General features: G+C 39.3%; 1 protein-coding gene across 1 annotated transcript; it reads right to left on the bottom strand.

Annotated features, from left to right (window-relative positions):
- Nucleotides 1-45: 45 nt before the first annotated feature.
- On the bottom strand, nt 46-17905 carry PDHA1 (pyruvate dehydrogenase E1 subunit alpha 1). Its single transcript, XM_053578962.1, has 11 exons — nt 17730-17905; nt 12862-12921; nt 12134-12307; nt 11167-11293; nt 9893-9984; nt 3932-4024; nt 3058-3213; nt 2846-2917; nt 1899-1966; nt 1187-1295; nt 46-887 (listed from the first exon to the last, which is right to left on the bottom strand). The coding sequence occupies exons 1-11, from the start codon at nt 17784-17786 to the stop codon at nt 723-725; spliced, it is 1173 nt and encodes a 390-aa protein (XP_053434937.1). The 5' UTR covers nt 17787-17905; the 3' UTR covers nt 46-722.

Genomic DNA, 17905 nt, shown 5'->3' with positions numbered 1-17905 from the left:
AACAATTCAAGAACTTGAAGTTTTTAAAAATGTCTTTTCTTCAAACATAGAACTTTATATGAGAACAGCCTTAGCATAGTATTAGTGATTTCCTTTGATGAAAATCAGTACACCCTCCATAGAAAATGACAGACACTGGGAAGCACTGTTTCAGATAAACCTGAAAAAGAAAACTGATACACTTGTGCCTTGTATTTAATGTCTGATATGAATGTAACTATTAAGAAAATAGCTTCATTATTTATTTTGAATGTATAAATGGAGAAAACTAAGTGAAATAATTATGAAGCAGTCTTATTTAAAAATGGAATTGTCCTCCCACCCCTGCCTGGGTATAATAAATATTGTCTTGGTATGGAGAAATGATGGTCACTGCGAGCAGGGTACTATCACAGTATGCCTTTGGGAGGGGCCCAGCAACAATACCATGGGCGGCCCCCCAAAAAAACAGGAATTGGCATACAAGGAATTTAGTATTTGTTGAAAGAATAGTTCTGTTATAATCTTTATAATACTCATACTAAATACTTAAGCACTCACTAACATCTTTTAATGCCACAGTGTACAAACTGCATGCAATGGCTATCTCTCTAATTCAATCTACATATTAAGACTTTCACGTTCTGGGTTTATCTTCCTCCTTAAAATACACAGAGTTCCTGAGAGCTGCTATCTAAATGCTCACTGAAGGTATCAACTGCCCCATTCTATGTGGTTTCTCCTTAACTGACTGACTTAAACTTGATCCACTGATTGGCACCACGAACTTCAAAAGGTGGGTCGCTGCTGTAGATGTGGTAGCCTAGTTCCTCCAAAGGCGGCTCAGGATCAGCTGTAGCAAACTGAGCGGCATCCTCAATTTCTTTCCTCACTTCAACATCAATTTCCTAAAAATCAGATGACAGTGCAAGAGCATTTTAAATGAACAGCAACTTAGGTACCAGCTAGGGACCTCCTGTTGACAGTGACTCTTATACTTGAAGTACTAATAATTGCTAACAAGGTGCCTAATCTTTCCTATTTATTCAGGGAGCTCACTGCCCCTTAAAAGGTAAGAGTCACGTAGAAGATCAGAAAGGAATAGCGCTGAGATTTCAGAATGATGACCCAGCACATCACTTTCTGGGCTTGGACACACCTTTTTGTTGGTCCGTGGTGGGGGGACTGCCCAGAAAGGAGAACCAACCTTTAATTCTTCAACACTTGCAAGATTGCTGTTCACCATTCTATCCTTGAGAAGCATAATAGGGTCACTCTTACTTCTTACTTCCTGAATTTCTTCACGTGTACGGTAACTATGGGGCAGGGGGAGACATAAGAGATCAGTAAGAACAGTTGCAGCAAAGACAGCTTTGTAAAAAATAACATAAGGCTAGGCTGAGGTAAAATACAGAAAGTATGTTTCTGAAAAAGGAGCACATCAAATTCTTTGTCACCAAGGGAGTGGCAGTTTATACGTTTCTATAGAAAACTGAACTTGTTTTGATTATAATTGTGTCAAACTCGGGATGCCAGAGTTATTAAGTGAAAAAGTTAGATTGAACCCCCAGTTAGCCTTGCTCCATACCAGACAGATCCTCTTTAGGTAGAGTATGACGTGCAGGAATTTCGTGTAATGCCTGCAAAAGCTAAAGGCCTCTCCTCTACCATCAGACCTGTTTTAAGAAATAACTTCCCTTTGCAATTATGCTAATGTAAAACTCTTTTAAAACATGCTATGCACACTGCAGGGATTTTCAGAATGCTTTCTATATTGGAACCAATTTATTAGGAGAAACTGCTTTCAGAGTAAGACTCAATTACTCAATGCCAACAAAACTAAATGAATGAAGTAAACTGGCATAAACGTGTTGCTTTTTCACTCTGGAAGCCACACTCAAGATTCCCCGTAGCTGTACCTGACTCCAGGATCACTCATGCTGTGTCCATGGTAACGGTAAGTCTGCAGCTCCATCAGGATGGGCCCCTAAAACAGAACCCATAGAGGGTAAGATGATGGGAACACCATGGACACTTTCAGCATTTAATGTATTCGTAAGTTATCTGTTCTCATTTCTAACATCTATTTATTGCATGTTTCATCCAGAGCTTGCTAGTGTGTCACACACCTATCATTTCAGTCCTACTCGGGTTTCCTCTTGTTAAATATCACTACATTTCCCTCTCTTTCTGACATTTCCATTATTACTGGCCACATCTGATGTACTACCACCCAAACAGGATATGATGTTGAAAGGCAAACTGAGTACTTTCTGGGCTGTGGAGCACTGAAATAACAAGATTGCATACTTTAACCATACTATTTAGTTTGTAGAATACCCATTATATAAGCAAAGCTCTGTGCTAGGCGTTGTGGGGATCCCCACCCCTTTCATTCAAGGGGCTTTGGGGCGGAGAAGACAAATAGTTAACCAAACTACAAGGCACAACAGACTGTCATGCTAAAAACACTAATGGAGGGAAAAGTGTTTTCCAGAGGTGAGCTACCAAGCCCCGGACTCTGCTTCTATGGAGCACACCTCCATCAGCAGCTGGGCCTCTGGGAAGCATTCTTTTAACTTTTTGAGACACAGTCTCACTTTCTCACCCTGGTAGAGTGGTGTCATACCTAATTTGGGCTCCTATGATTCTCGTTGGGACTATAGGGACCCACCACAATGCTCAGCTATTTTTAGAGGCAGGGGTCTCACTCTGGCTCAGGCTGGTCTCAAATCTGTGAGCTCAGGCAATGCACCCACCTCAGCCTCCCAGAGTGCTAGGATTACTGGCGTGAGCCACTGCAACTGGCCTGTATTCTTTATGTCATCAGAAATTCTTTGGCCTAAGAGAAAATCTTTAGTCTTACCTTCCCAGATCTACAATAAGCAGCTGCAAACCTTGTTGCCTCCCTGACACACAGGATATCCATCCCATCTACCTGTTAATAAACATGGAAGGGGAAGAGTATAAACCAAACTGTTCAAGACCATTAAACTCACCAATTTTAAGATTCTCAAGGGCCTGCACAAAAGCACCTGGCTGAGAGTATGGCCCTGGATCTACCACCGGTGTCCTTACCCTCAGCCCAGGAATGAAATCGCCTCTCTTATAGTAATCAGTGCTGGCCGCTGCTCTCTCAACAGATGTCCCCATCCCATAGCGGTTATTTTCACAGATGAAAATACAAGGCAATTTCCACAATGCTGCCATGTTGTAAGCTTCGAATATCTGACCCTGGAAGTATTTATAAAAACTTTAAGTGGTTTCATATGTCTTCATGATCTGTAATAGCTGCTGCTCTATCTGGCACAGAAAGGTGCTGTGTTTTGGGGGTGAAGGAAAGGAATGTAGCAGGGAGAAATAACAGGCATCACTAACTCTTGCAATTAAGGGAAGTAAAACTACCACCACTTGTTTCTTGGGGGCCACTCTGGTAGTAGAGAATACACTGGGGGAAGGAGCAGCATGTAAAAATCTGTAGCTACCTACTCTTATGCCTTATTTTAAATCAAGCCTCCTAGATAGCCAGAACGAACTGCATCTGAGAATCTGCATCCAGAACAGGGCTTTAGAGAGTACTGGCCACAAGCTGAGGATTATTTGGACCATGATAGAAGCACAGGAACCGATTCAGACACTATTATAGGAATTTGACATTGCCCTGGCTGGCATCTAAGACAGTCTCTATGTTACAGTACCTATGGTTTGCCATGGGGGGGGGTGTCCTTTGCCACAACAGGGCATTTGTCAAGGACTGATGTGGAGCCCAGGTAAGCGCCTCCATGAGAATGTGCTCTTGTGAAACAACACTGAGAGGGAAATGTCTAAACTGGCCATAAAACCAAATTTGAGCTTGCCATATAAGTTTCTATTTCAACTAATACTACAACTCTAAAACCTAAAACCACTTTGGAAATACAACTACAATCAGAAAGTTAAGAGAGACACTCACCTGGTTAGCAGCACCATCACCATATAAAGTCAGACAGACCTCATCTTTTCCATTATACTTACAGGCCAAGGCGATCCCAGCTCCCAGGGGCACCTAACATTAAGGATGACCAAGAAAGGAACCATAGACATCCATGAGGAGAGAGAAAAATGTTCTGAATTAACTCCTGGCTAGAATTAGGACAGAAATTACACTGTCACTACAAATTCTCCCTATCCCAGCCCCATCTCTGTGTACCCCACTCCCAACATTTTCAATAAACAGGTAAAATAACAAACACTGTATTCTATTTTCACCAATAAAGCAATAACATTTCTGTGCTCAAAGATTCAACCACTAATCCTAAAAAAAGTTTTTAAAAAAATGAAACCTAGGTTTTTAAAAAGTATATATAACAGAATTTTAATATATTAGAAAGGAAAGAAGTCTAGATAAATTTTATACTGTTAAGTCAGCTCTGGATTGTCACTAGGCCCCTGAGACCTGATCATCCGCCTCTTCTAGTTTGGCACCAGTGTCAGCACTGCCTGTAAGCAGGGAGAGGTAGAGGAAAGTTGATGTGATGAAGCAATTAATAAACTGAAATATAAATAAAACGGGAAAGGTGTAGCTCCACTGCTAGAGGCTCTCGCTTACTTAGATATAGCAAACATCCAAAAGCAAAAATTTTAGCAACTGGAAAAGGAAGAACATTCCAACCCCAAACCCAGTAGAAGAAAAGAAATAACCAAAATTAGAGCAGAATTAAATGAAATTGAAAACAAAAGAATCATACAACAGATCAATAAATCAAAAAGTTGGTTTTTTGAAAAGGTCAATAAAATAGATAAACCCTGTATGGAGATAAGTGTGTGAATGGGAAACAAGGTAGTTGAATAAGGGGTCCCCTAAATTTTCACATGCTCATATTCAAAACCTGTGAATATGTTACCTTATATGGTAAAAGGGACTTTGCTGATGTTATTAAGTTAAGAATCTTGAGATGGCAAGATCATCCTTGATTATCGATTCAAACCCGGCCTGGGCCAGCTAAACAACAACTACAAAAAAAAAAAAATAGCCAAAATAACCAGGCATTGTGGCGGGCGCTGGTAGTCCCAGCTACTTGGGAGGCTGAGGCAAAGAATTGCTTAAGCCCAAGAGTTTGAGATTGCTGTAAGTACCATGGCACTCTAACCAGGGCGACATAGTGACACTATCTCAAAAGAAAAGAAAAAAAGAAAAGAAAAAACTAGAAAAAGGGAAGAGAACAGAGTTCCCTGCAAGAGCAAGGGAACAAATTCTCCCTTAAAGCTTCCAGAAGGAATACATACAACCCATTTTGGAATTCTAACCTGAAGAAGTACAAGATGATAAATTTGTGTTTCTTTAAACTACTGAATCTGAGGTAATTTGTTACAATCACAATAGAAAGTTAACCCAGGGAGTGACTCCAAATGGCTGGGAAGGATCTCTTTGGATTATGGTTGTGACAGTACAACTCTGTAACTTTACCAAAAATCATTTAATTGTACATATAAAATTAGTTAATCTTATGGCATATAAATTGTACCTTGGTGTATTAGTTTTCTGTCCAAAATGGGTCTCACTGGGCCAAAATGAAGCTGTCATCAAGACGGCATTCCTTCCAAAGGCTGTGGGAGAGAATCACTTCTCCTGTCTCTGCCAGTTTCAGGAGGATTCCTGTACTCTGTGGCTCATTATCCCACATCACTCTGTTCTCTGGGTCCATAGGCACAACCCCTTCTCTGGCTCGCACTTCTGCTTTCATTTATAATGCAAGATAACCTCCCCACCTCAAAAGTTTTAATTGCATCTACAAAATACCTTTTATAATATAGCATATTTATAGGTTCCAGGAATTAGGATGTGAGTGTCTTTGAAGACCACTGTTCTGTCTACCACACTCAATAAAGCTGTTTAAAATTATGTATTTTCTTCCTCTTTAAGCATTTCAACTGTCTAGCAGGACAAATTGGCTCTTCTAACAAGAAAAATCTTTAAAAACTAAAAACCTCTGATAGGTTAAAAAAAAAAACGTAAAAAATATCTCAAATCAGGTTTGTATAATTGTCCCAATTCTGTTTATAAACTATATCAAGTTATTTAAACCTTTCAGTTTAAAATTACTAAGATTAATAAAAATTCAAATTTTTCCCCTGCCTGACATTAAAGTTTTGTTAACGTCTTTATTTTAGGGTTTGAAGATATATCCTCCCAACATTGAAGATAGTCACTTAACCCACTAAGTTAAACAATTATCAATCTTAGAATGACTGAAGAACTTCTCTTGGAATTTAAAAGCATTGTATAACAAATAGATATTTTTTTATTCGCAGTGTTGGGTTTCAGGGTCATTATTCTTTTCATTGTAATTTGGTTGTTTCAGGGAAAAATAATTCCTGAAATATTTTCCACCGTTGTCATATTTCTCTTAAATGCTTGTTGCCAGTGTGATGGAAAAAATAGGTGCCTTTATAAATTAACTTTAATGTTTCCTAATTAAAAAAAAAAGATAAACCTTTGGCTAACCTAACCAGGAAAAAAGAGTAAAATCTCTAATCTCATCAATCAGAAACGACAAAGACAAAATAACAACAGACTCCTCACAAATTCAAAAAATCCTTAATGAATATTACAAGAAACTTTATTCTCAGAAATATGAAAATCTGGAGGAAATTGACCCATACTTGGAAGCATGTCACCTTCCAAGACTTAGCCAGAATCAAGTGGAAATGTTGAACAGGCCCATATCAAGTTCTGAAATAGCATCAACCATACAAAATCTCCCTAAAAAGAAAAGCCCGGGACCAGATGGCTTCACAGAAGAATTAGTACCTATACTACTCAACCTGTTCCAAAATGTAGAAAAAGGAGGAAGACTACCCAACATGTTCTATGAAGCAAACATCACCCTGATCCCCAAACCAGGAAAAGACCCAACAGGAAAAGAAAATTATAGACCAATATCACTAATGAATATAGATGCAAAAATATTCAACAAGATCCTAACAAACAGAATCCAGCAACACATCAAATTATACATCATGACCAAGTCGGTTTTATCCCAGGGTCTCAAGGCTGGTTCAATATACATAAATCTATAAGTATAATTCAGCACATAAACAAATTAAAAACCAAAGACCATATGATTCTCTCAATTGATGCAGAAAAAGCATTTGATAATATCCAGCATCCCTTCATGAAGAAAATGGGTACAGAAGGGACATTTCTTAAACTGATAGAGGCCATCTACAGCAAACCCACAGCCAATATCGTATTGAATGGAGTTAAATTGAAGTCATTTCCACTCAGATCAGGAACCAGACAAGGCTGCCCACTGTCTCCACAGCTCTTTAACATTGTAATGGAAGTTTTAGCCACTGCAATTAGGGAAGAAAAGGCGATTAAGGGTATCCATATAGAGTCAGAAGAGATCGAACTTTCACTCTTTGCAGATGATATGACTGTATATGTGGAAAACACTGGGGATTCTACTACAAAACTCTTAGAAGTGATCAAGGAATACGTCTCAGGTTACAAAATCAACATTCATAAATCGGTAGCCTTTATATATACCAACAATAGTCAAGCTGAAAAAACAGTTAAGGACTCTATTCCGTTCACAGTAGTGCCAAAGAAGATGAAATATTTGGGAGTTTATCTAACAAAGGAAGTGAAAGATCTCTATAAAGAGAACTATGAAACTCTAAGAAAAGAAATAGCTGAAAATGTCAACAAATGGAAAAACATACCATGGTCATGGCTGGGAAGAATCAACATTATTAAATTGTCCATACTACCCAAAGCAATATACAATTTTAATGCAATCCCTATTAAAGCTTCACTGTCATACTTTAAAGATCTTGAAAAAATAATACTTCATTTTATATGGAATCAGAAAAAACCTCGAATAGCCAAGACATTACTTAGAAATAAAAACAAAGCAGGAGGAATCACGCTACCAGACCTCAGACTATACTATAAATCGACAGTAATCAAAACAGCATGGTACTGGCACAAAAACAGAGAAGTAGATGTCTGGAACAGAATAGAGAACCAAGAGATGAATCCAGCTACTTACCGTCATTTGATCTTTGACAAGCCAATTAAAAACATTCAGTGGGGAAAAGATTCCCTATTTAACAAATGGTGCTGTGTGAACTGGCTGGCAACCTGTAGAAGACTAAAACCGGACCCACACCTTTCACCATTAACTAAGATAGACTCCCACTGGATTAAAGATTTAAACTTAAGACATGAAAGTATAAAAATACTAGAAAAGTGTGCAGGGAAATCCCTTGAAGAAATCGGTCTGGGCGAGTATTTTATGAGGACCCCCCCCCCCAGGCAATTGAAGCAGCTTCAAAAATACACTATTGGGACCTGATCAAACTAAAAATCTTCTGCACAGCCAAGAACACAGTAAGTAAAGCAAACAAACAGCCCTCAGAATGGGAGAAGATATTTGCAGGTTATGTCTGCGACAAAGGCTTAATAACCAGAATCCACAGAGAACTCAAGCGTATAAGCAAGAAAAGAACAAGTGATCCCATCACATGCTGGGCAAGGGACTTGAAGAGAAACTTCTCTGAAGAAGACAGGTGCACGGCCTACAGACATATGAAAAAAATGCTCATCATCAGAGAAATGCAAATCAAAACTACTTTGAGATATCATCTAACTCCAGTAAGATTAGCCTATATCACAAAATCCCAAGACCAGAGATGTTGGTGTGGATGTGGAGAAAAGGGAACACTTCTACACTGCTGGTGGGAATGCAAATTAATACATTCCTTTTGGAAAGATGTTTGGAGAACACTTAGAGATCTAAAAATAGATCTGCAATCCCTCTACTAAGCATATACCCAGAAGACCAAAAATCACATCAGAACAAAGATATTTGTACCAGAATGTTTATTGCAGCCCAATTCATAATTGCTAAGTCATGGAAAAAGCCCAAGTGCCCATCGATCCACGAATGGATGAATAAATTGTGGTATATGTACACCATGGAATATTATGGAGCCTTAAAGAAAGATGGAGACTTTACCTCTTCCATGTTTACATGGATGGAGCTGGAACATATTCTTCTTAGTAAAGTATCTCAAGAATGGAAGAAAAAGTATCCAATGTACTCAGCCCTACTATGAAACTAATGTATGGCTTTCACATGAAAGCTATAATCCAGTTATAACCTAAGAATAGGGGGAAGGGGGAAAGGGAGGGGAGGGAGGGTGATTGGTGGGATTACACCTGTAGTGCATCTTACAAGGGTATATGTGAAACTTAGTAAATGTAGAATGTAAATGTCTTAACACAATAAGAAAATGCCAGGAAGGCTATGTTAACCAGTGTGATGAAAATGTTGTCAAATGGTCTATAAAACCAGTGTATGGTACTCCATGATCGCATTAATGTACATAGCTATGGTTTAATAATAAAAAAAAAAAGCAAAAATTTTACATCACCATCTAATTCTTCTAACTGCTCAAATAGGGTATAAAGTTATAGGTCTTTAAAAGCAAATCAAGACCCCAAAGTACAGTCATGCACCACTTAACAGGATACATTCCCTAAAATGCATTATTAGATTTCATCCTGTGCAAACATCATAGAGTATACTTGTCCAAACCTGGATGGCGACCCACTATACATATAGGCTATACCCCTGCACAGCTTGGCACTCTACTGAATGCTGCAGGCAATTGCAACATGGTAATATGTGTTTACAATGTCACACTTTGGCAACATCACTAGGCAATAGGAATTTTTCAGCTCTATTATAATCGCATGGGACCACCATCATATATGCAGTACGTCAGTGGCTGAAAGGTCATTATACAGCACATGAATGTACTAAAATCCTTCAGAGAGAGATTCTCTGGGGGTGTGAAAGTTTTTGAGGACATGGGCCAGAACCAAATCTAAGGACAAGTGTGATCTTCATCCTCCACCTACCTGGGCTCCGACAATGCCATTGCCACCATAGAAGTTCTTGGCATACATATGCATCGATCCTCCTTTCCCTTTAGCACAACCGCCTTTTCGTCCTGCAAATGGCAGAACATATGCACATGCATCAAAAACCAAACATACAAAGCAAACCAAACCACACCTCAAGTATTTACTTGAAGGCTCAACCATTAGAACTCAGAACCCAATTCAATTGTCTAAGTATCTGCCCCTCTATAGAAACCTATGATCCTCCTTTTCTCCCTGTCCTTCTATGAGGAAGGTCAGAGTAGTCCCATGTCCTTAACCTTTCCAACCCTCTAAATCACTTAGTTGCATTCAGACGTTAGCAAAAGTCCAAATGGTATCCTGGACTTTTTTTCATGGTCTCAAACATCTTCCAGCTCATACATTAAATTGATCCTTGAATAACACAGGTTTGAACTGAATGGGTCCACTTATACTCACAATTTTTTCAACCAAACACAAACAGAAAATAGTGTTCTCAAATGCAAAATCCACATAGAGGGCAGAGTTTCACGTACACAGACGCTGCAGGGCCAACTGAGAGACTTGAGTATGCATGGATCTAGGTATACACAGGGGTCCTGGAACCAACCCCCAAGTATAATAAGGGATGACTATAGTTCAAAAGTCAAGGAGAAAAAGAGAATATCAAGATTCCTAGAATTTATCAGGAATTCAACCTGACTTCAACCTCACTTAACTTTCAATGCCTGCTAGATTTCTGTTGGCATACGAGAGCAATAACAAACCCTATTCTAATTTTATAGCACCAACTTTTTTTTTTTTTTTTGAGACAGAGTCTCACTATGTCATCCTGGGTAAAGTGCAACAGCTCACAGCAACCTCAAACTTCTGGGCCCAAGCGACTCTCCTGCCTCTTCCTCCCAAGTAGCTGGGACTATAGGTGCCTGCCACAAAGCCCGGCTATTTTTTGGTTGCAGTTGTCATTGTTGATTAGCAGGCCCAGGCCGGGCTTCAACCTGCCAGCTTCGGTGTACGTGGCTGGCACCCTACTCACTGAGCTATAGGCGCCAAGCCAGCACCAATGTTTTTTAAACAGTGACCCAAGTGATCAGATGACTTCACATACAGTCAGTTTACTCAAAAGCACAAGTATCAGTGCATCAAATGAGACAGCGTTTAAAAAAACTTAAAACCTTTTAAAATATTAGTGCATAATGATTAGCATCTTAATGGGAAACATTAAAAAATTTAATTCAGTCATTTTCCTTTTCTGCAAATTAGCAACAAACCTGTGAGCTCTGCAAGAATTTCTCGGACAGAAAGGCCCCGAGTGAAGGTAAAGCCGTGAGCCCGATAGGCTGTGATGAGATGGTCTGTGGGATTTATGCCAGCCTCCAGGCCCACACAGCAAGCTTCCTATGTCAGAAGAAGAAACCATGAAGCAATATGATACATGTTTCTGGATAAAAAAGTTTCCTAGACTGCTATAAAATATTTGAGCTAGCAGAATTCATCATTAATAACTAGAGAAAAGTAATTATTTTCCATCAAAAACAGAGGGGAAGGTAAGGCCTAAAACAGAAGCCATGAATTGGCAACCCACAGTTGTGCTGTTTCTTTTAGCCTCATGGTGATTTAAAAAAAAAAAAAAATCCTGAATCAGTTGTCAACATTAAAACAATTGGGGGAATGTCACATGAAAGTTGAGACTTCAGTCTTTTGGATAAACAAACAATAGAAAACATTAGCTCTGTATTTCCATATGGCACCAACTGGCTGGAACCAAGTCAGAGTCTCTTCTGGGTGAGGCATGCTTACCCCAGATCACTATCATTCCCTGTCACCATCCTCTATATTAGTACACCTAGCTATTCATTCATTCATTTATTCTCTTCATTCATTTATTCTCCCTGCCTGGCCCCTGCAGGCATTTGAAATTGTAGCCCTTGACTTAAACCCACAAAACAGAAAACAAAATAATCCTTTTTCCTCAAATTGTATATAGTATAAGTGATCAAAATGCCAGAAAGATTTAAAATAGTAAAACTATCTAACAATAAGTGCAGGACATTGGCAATACCACGTGTGAATGAGTTCTTTAGCCTAACCTGCATAGCAGGTTTTGGCATCCTAATTTTTAATTCTAAAATACCAGCCTGAAATCCTTCTAACACATGAGGCAAGGTAAAGGCAAATAAATACAAGCCATTTTTAAATATCTAAATAATACAGTTTTATTATAAACCTACCACTCACCTGACCATCACACAAGTGACAGAAACCACGAATAATTTTCTGTTTATATAGCTGATCTGCTTTTAACTCCATTCGGCGCACAGTCTGCATCATCCTGTAGTACTTGAGCCCATCCTCTCTGGTGAGCACTGTTGTGACAGGAGGACCCTCTTCCAGCCGGTGAAGATCACATTTCTGAAATGGAACAAAACAGTCATCTTTGATTTACTGCATTGCAAATACCACCCACTCACTCTAAGATCTAATTCCATCAGAAATATTACTGAACTCAAAAAATGGCAAAGGAACACAACAGAAACACTTCCTATTGCTTCTGACTCCTTAAGTCTATAAACCCTACCATGCAATGGGATGGGATTTAGAGGGAAGGAAATCTAAGATAATTTTCACCGAAAACCCCTAAAAGTCAACTGAGTTATCGTTTGAAAGATGAGCTTTTAAAGAAACATCTAAGAATCTTATTCAGATGTTTCACTGACTCATATTCTAAAATTTGAAGTAAGTTTTTATTTCTTTTAACTTCTTGTTCCCCTTCCCCCTGCAAAATACCAGCAAGCTGCTAAGAATAATAAATTCTAATTTTTGCTAAATTTCTCTAAAGCTTTGATCCTGGAATATCTAGAAGAAAATGACAAAGTATGAATATCAAAATGTTCTATTCTAAAGGTATAACCGTATGTCAGAGTGTACCTGTGGAAAAATTATTAACAAAGTAAACTAGTTCTTACCTTAATTTCAAATGTAGCATCATTTGCAAAATTACGGGATGCCACCAGCACTCTGCTTGCCTTGAAAGACAAATATATATAAATAAATTAGTACTTTTTTATTGTCAGTCATTGTACAGTCATTATTATTTTTAAATAGGTGTCAGGATGCAGTTATGCAACTTAACCCCCAACATATTCATAGGTTTCTCCATTCTGTTCACTATGCTGGTATCTTGTCTTGCAAAAAAAATCCATGCTATATAGCCAACAAAACACGATCACGCTTCCATCTGAAGGCAAACAGCATAAAGAGAAAGGGGGCAAGAACCAAATCTATCTACTTAGTCATTTTGTTTTCAGAGAAATTATAATGAGGATGAAATTAATAGCTAAATTAAAGAGACTAGATGATCTGTGAGCTTTGTTTACTTATATTATTCTTAGTCACAACCAGATATCATTTATTTTGAGCAAGCCAAAGGTTCACTTTCAAAATTATACTCCATGGCACACCTTCTGGGGGCAGGACACAACTACCACAGGGACCTTATCTAACAAATGAAAACACTGTAACCTAATTGTTTGTAAACTCATAATAATCTGAAATTTTTTTATATAAAATACACAAAAAATATACTTCAAATAAAACTATGATTTAATCCTGATTCCAGGGAAACTTCACTTTTCTATGAAATGGGTCTGTAAGAAAAAATATTTTAAGCTACTTTGCTGGGGGACATGCATCCCTTTCCACTCTACAATTGAATATACCTGCCATGGCAAAAGTATTCTACATGATGGCTAAGGTTCAAGTTAGACCATGAAATTTAACCAATTAGTATTTTAACCACTTTCTGCCACACTTTCACACACTGACATGTAAACCAATGTGATTTCTTTTCATGGAGACCTGAAGCACATTCATCAGAGACCATAAAAAGCAGCTTTAATGTGTTCACACAGCATATTACTTTACCACCCAACTTCTACTAGACTTGATGAGAAGAGTTAAGACTGACCTGCCATGTGTACAAACCAATAGGCAGAAGGCTAATTACTTATCTCTTAATCCATTAATATGCCTTGAACTGAAAAAGTTAACAAAGACAATGACACTGCTAAAGGAAAAAGGCTTAAATACTAAAATAAATGTTTCAGTTAAGTTAGAGGTGGAGAGAGTCCACCCTGTACATGTATATCTCAGAAAAAGTTCAGAAAATTTAGGAATTTGTGAAGAAGCAAAGCTGAAAGGGGTGAGATAGCAAACAAAATGTCTGATAAAGAAACAGACTTGTGGGCGGCGCCTGTGGCTCAAAGGAGCAGGGTGCCGGCCCCATATACCGGAAGTGGGAAGTGGTGGGTTCAAACCCAGCCCTGGCCAAAAACTGCAAAAAAAAAAAAAAGAAAGAAAGAAACAGACTTGTTACTTTTGGCAGTCATTATTGTGGGACCAGAAATAGTTACTAGATTGTGAAATAAATTTCCAAATACAACTGTAGCAACCGCAGTCCAGCCAGGAAACAGCAACAGAGAAAAGATACATTCTTTCTAGTCTTAAAGTCAAAACAATGAAGAATGATAATGCTTTATAACAAAGAACAGAAAGGTAAAGGCAAAGATTATGACTTTCAGAGAGCTACTTAGATACTTCCCCTGCTTCATTACTATGAATCTCAAAAATAAAAACCATGACGTAATGAGTGAAATGAACAAAGTTAAAGCTAAAAGTTGTGTCAGAAGGACATCATAATTTTTGAGCATGAGATTGTTGAAAATTAAATTGCTCTGCAGACCCATAGGAAGATCCTCTGTTAAAAATGAGATTCCTGAACTCTGGGAGGTGGAGGTGGGTGGATTGTCTGATGAGCTCACAGGTTCAAGAGCAGCCTGAGCAAGAGCAAGACCCCACCTCTAAAAATAGCTGGGTGTTGCAGCAGGCGCCTGTAGTCCCACCTACATAGGAGGCTGAGGCAAGAGAATTGCTTGAGCCCAAGAGTTTGAGGTTGCTGTGAGCTATGACACCACAGCACTCTACTGAGGGCGACAAAGTAAGACTGTCTTTAAAAAAAAAAAATGAGATTCCTCTTTTACAGAGCCCATGAGCAGCCCATTCAAATATTGAAAACTAAAACTTTAAATTCCTAAATACATAGGAACTACTCATGTGAAAGAGGAAAAATATTTCAAAAATTCCAGATCGTATCATTATAAATTAAAAATTGTACCTACTACTTATAAAGCCAAAAAGAATACTAGTAGTGAAGATCTCACAAAAGGAGCCACAACAGAAATATAAACAATAAGACAATAAATTTTTTCAATGCAATTCAGTCTTCTGTGAAGTAAGAATTTTGAAAACTATAAACCTCATTCAAAAGTGAAATCACAATCTTGTAATTCTTTTCAAAGTTTCATACCAAACACTCTTAGATAAGACAGTGGCAATCTTTAAGCTGAGACAAATCTCTATACCTCCCTAATTTTAGGAGGGGGAGGTAAAAATAAGAAAATGAAAAGAGGAAAAAACACCCAGAAGAGATCTGGGAGGTAAGCTAAGGGTATTAACCTCAAGCTGAAGTGTCATAGCCATCAGACCAGCTACATAACCTTTCTGCCTCCCCTCATGGATGCTATGACTCCAGTTATACAAGTCTGCCTGATTTGGGCAAGCCACTGCTGATTATTTACTAGTAGGGCTTTTTGGGAAAGGCTTATACACAGAATTATCTTTTTACACGTGTAATATAAAAAATAAAAACTTTAATATATTTTGTTTATTTATATTTAAGCAAAAACCATCTATAAGTATGAAGAATTACAAAACATAAAAGAGAGTTGACATCTTAAGACTTCATTACTTGGTGGAGGGAGGGTAATGGGTGGGGCCACATCTATGGTGCATCTTAGAATGGGTACAGGCGATTGCACTAATGTACACAGCTATGATTTAACAATAAAAAAAAAGAAGAAAAAAAAGACTTCATTACTCCATGCTTTAAAAAGATAAAAGCAAAACTTTTAGTTCTATCTCTAGAAGCTTCAGGAACGCCTCCTAATTAATCATCTCACAAACAGTCACACAGAAAACTCCTACTTATCTGAAGAGTTTACACCACTAAATGCGAAGATAACCCAAGTGACTTCAACTCTGGAACTTAATTTTCTTCCTACTGTAAGGTGGGGAAAAGGAACCCTAAAAATCAATATAGGAAACGATAAATCTGACTTTCAAAGGAAATAATAAAGCTACATTAAGTATCTAACAATAAAGATTTAAAGATACTTCCAAGCCCTTAAATTCTGGTACAGCCCCAAAGGAGATAACATCATTTAAAAGCAGACATTCTGGTAGAAAGGTCTGATATTTAACAATGTGCATTAGTTTCAAACCCCAGTTCAACTTCTTGAAACCTTTTAGTTTGATTTCAGTAGTACCTTAAAACTATTTTTCATTTCCACTGAGAAAGTGCAAGGCTTCAATAACAAAGCTATTTGTTTTCACTTCTAATCATTGTCCAATTTCCAAGCTATAAGCAAACTCCACCTTCAGCTAACTCCTGCAAGCAACTCTGGAAAACATGTTTCTATTAATTATATTCAACTAAAAACTAATGTTGTGGGGATTAAATAAGACCAAGGGTGTGAAGTATCTAGCCTAACGCCTGAAACATATTAACAACTCAGTAAATGTTGGATATAGCACACATGCAACATGCTTCTCCCTCAGGCAATTCCAGTTACAATTTAAATGGTAACATCTGATTAATCAAATTGTGTTTTGTCATTTTTTTAGTCAATAGGATTCCTAGAGGGGTACACTTCTACTTTTTGGCACTCTCTGCCCTAGCTAAGGAGAGTTGCATCATCCAGTCCTGGGGGAATTGCTAAAGCCAGAATTACAAGTCAAAAGCCTGGCGGCAGTTACCCCTACTGTGCCTACAGGTCACAAAGCTAGAAGCCCAGGTGGTAGGATCATCTAAACAACGCGGCGCTAACCTCCTATCCCACCCTTTCAAGCATCCACGCTGTTCTCTCCCGCTTTCACCCCAAAATGTGTGTGCGGGGTGGGGGACAGTTTCTACTTGATAGCGCTTGAATTGGCTGCCAAGAAAATCTCAGATCTAGATGGAAAGGAATTAACTCAGTTCTGAGGAGCCTGTGTGAATCCTCCTCGGAGCCAAGCACACAAATGAACCCCAAAGCGGGCACCCAGCAAAAAACCACACTTAACACACATAGCACCCGCTACGTGCCAGGCGCTGTTCAGAAGGTGTCACTCGCCAAATCCTCATGATAACACGCAAGGTAGGTACTCGTATTGCCCCCATTTGGAGATAAGAAAATTGGGTTTGGGGACGTTCAAAAGAAATAAATGGCCCAAGGTCACAGAACTTACTAAATGGTGGTGTATGAGCCAAGCCGCTCAGTCTCTGGATTCCAGGCTTTTTTACTACCGCGTAGCACAAGGCCGCTCCGGCAATCAAAATTAGGTTAGGATTTGAAAGGAGTAGGGTCAATTGGGACTCGAAGGAGCCCAAGTTCACCTTTCCATGTTGTCTAAGCCAACTGGCACTTCTTGAGCACCCCTGCCCGCCTGGCGCTGAGTGGGGAAGGAGGTGGGGTGGCGGGGGTGTCCGCGCGGACCTCAGAGATCCCCTCAGGGAGATCTACCTCCTCCCAAGTGGGGACTAGCGAGCCAGGAGGCCGCTTCTCCCGCAGTCCGCAACGGAAGGGACGGTGTAGAGGCAACAGAAAGACCCTCAGCTTCCCTTGCACCCTGCCCTCCGCGGTAGGCCCCTGGCGGCACCCGGCCCGGGGCCCCCCCAACCCCGGCCCTTCTTCAGGCCCTTTCGGTCCCGTTCGTGCCCCACCCCGGGCCTCCTCACAGGCTTCTGTGCAGCTCCGGACAACACGCGGGAGACGGCAGCGAGCATCTTCCTCATGGGGCGCAGGCAATGGCACCAGCAGCGACTCAACCGCCCACAATGCACTGTGCGTCCGGAGGTACGAAAGTCTCCTGAAGTCTCCTTCAGGTGTCCGGAACAACTGCCACGCCTTAGTC

The sequence above is a fragment of the Nycticebus coucang genome, chromosome X (assembly GCF_027406575.1).
Source record: "Nycticebus coucang isolate mNycCou1 chromosome X, mNycCou1.pri, whole genome shotgun sequence".
In the NCBI taxonomy this organism is placed as follows: domain Eukaryota; kingdom Metazoa; phylum Chordata; class Mammalia; order Primates; family Lorisidae; genus Nycticebus; species Nycticebus coucang.
The sequence above is the reverse complement of the archived record's forward strand: the minus strand, read 5'-3'. Positions and strand labels throughout refer to the sequence as shown.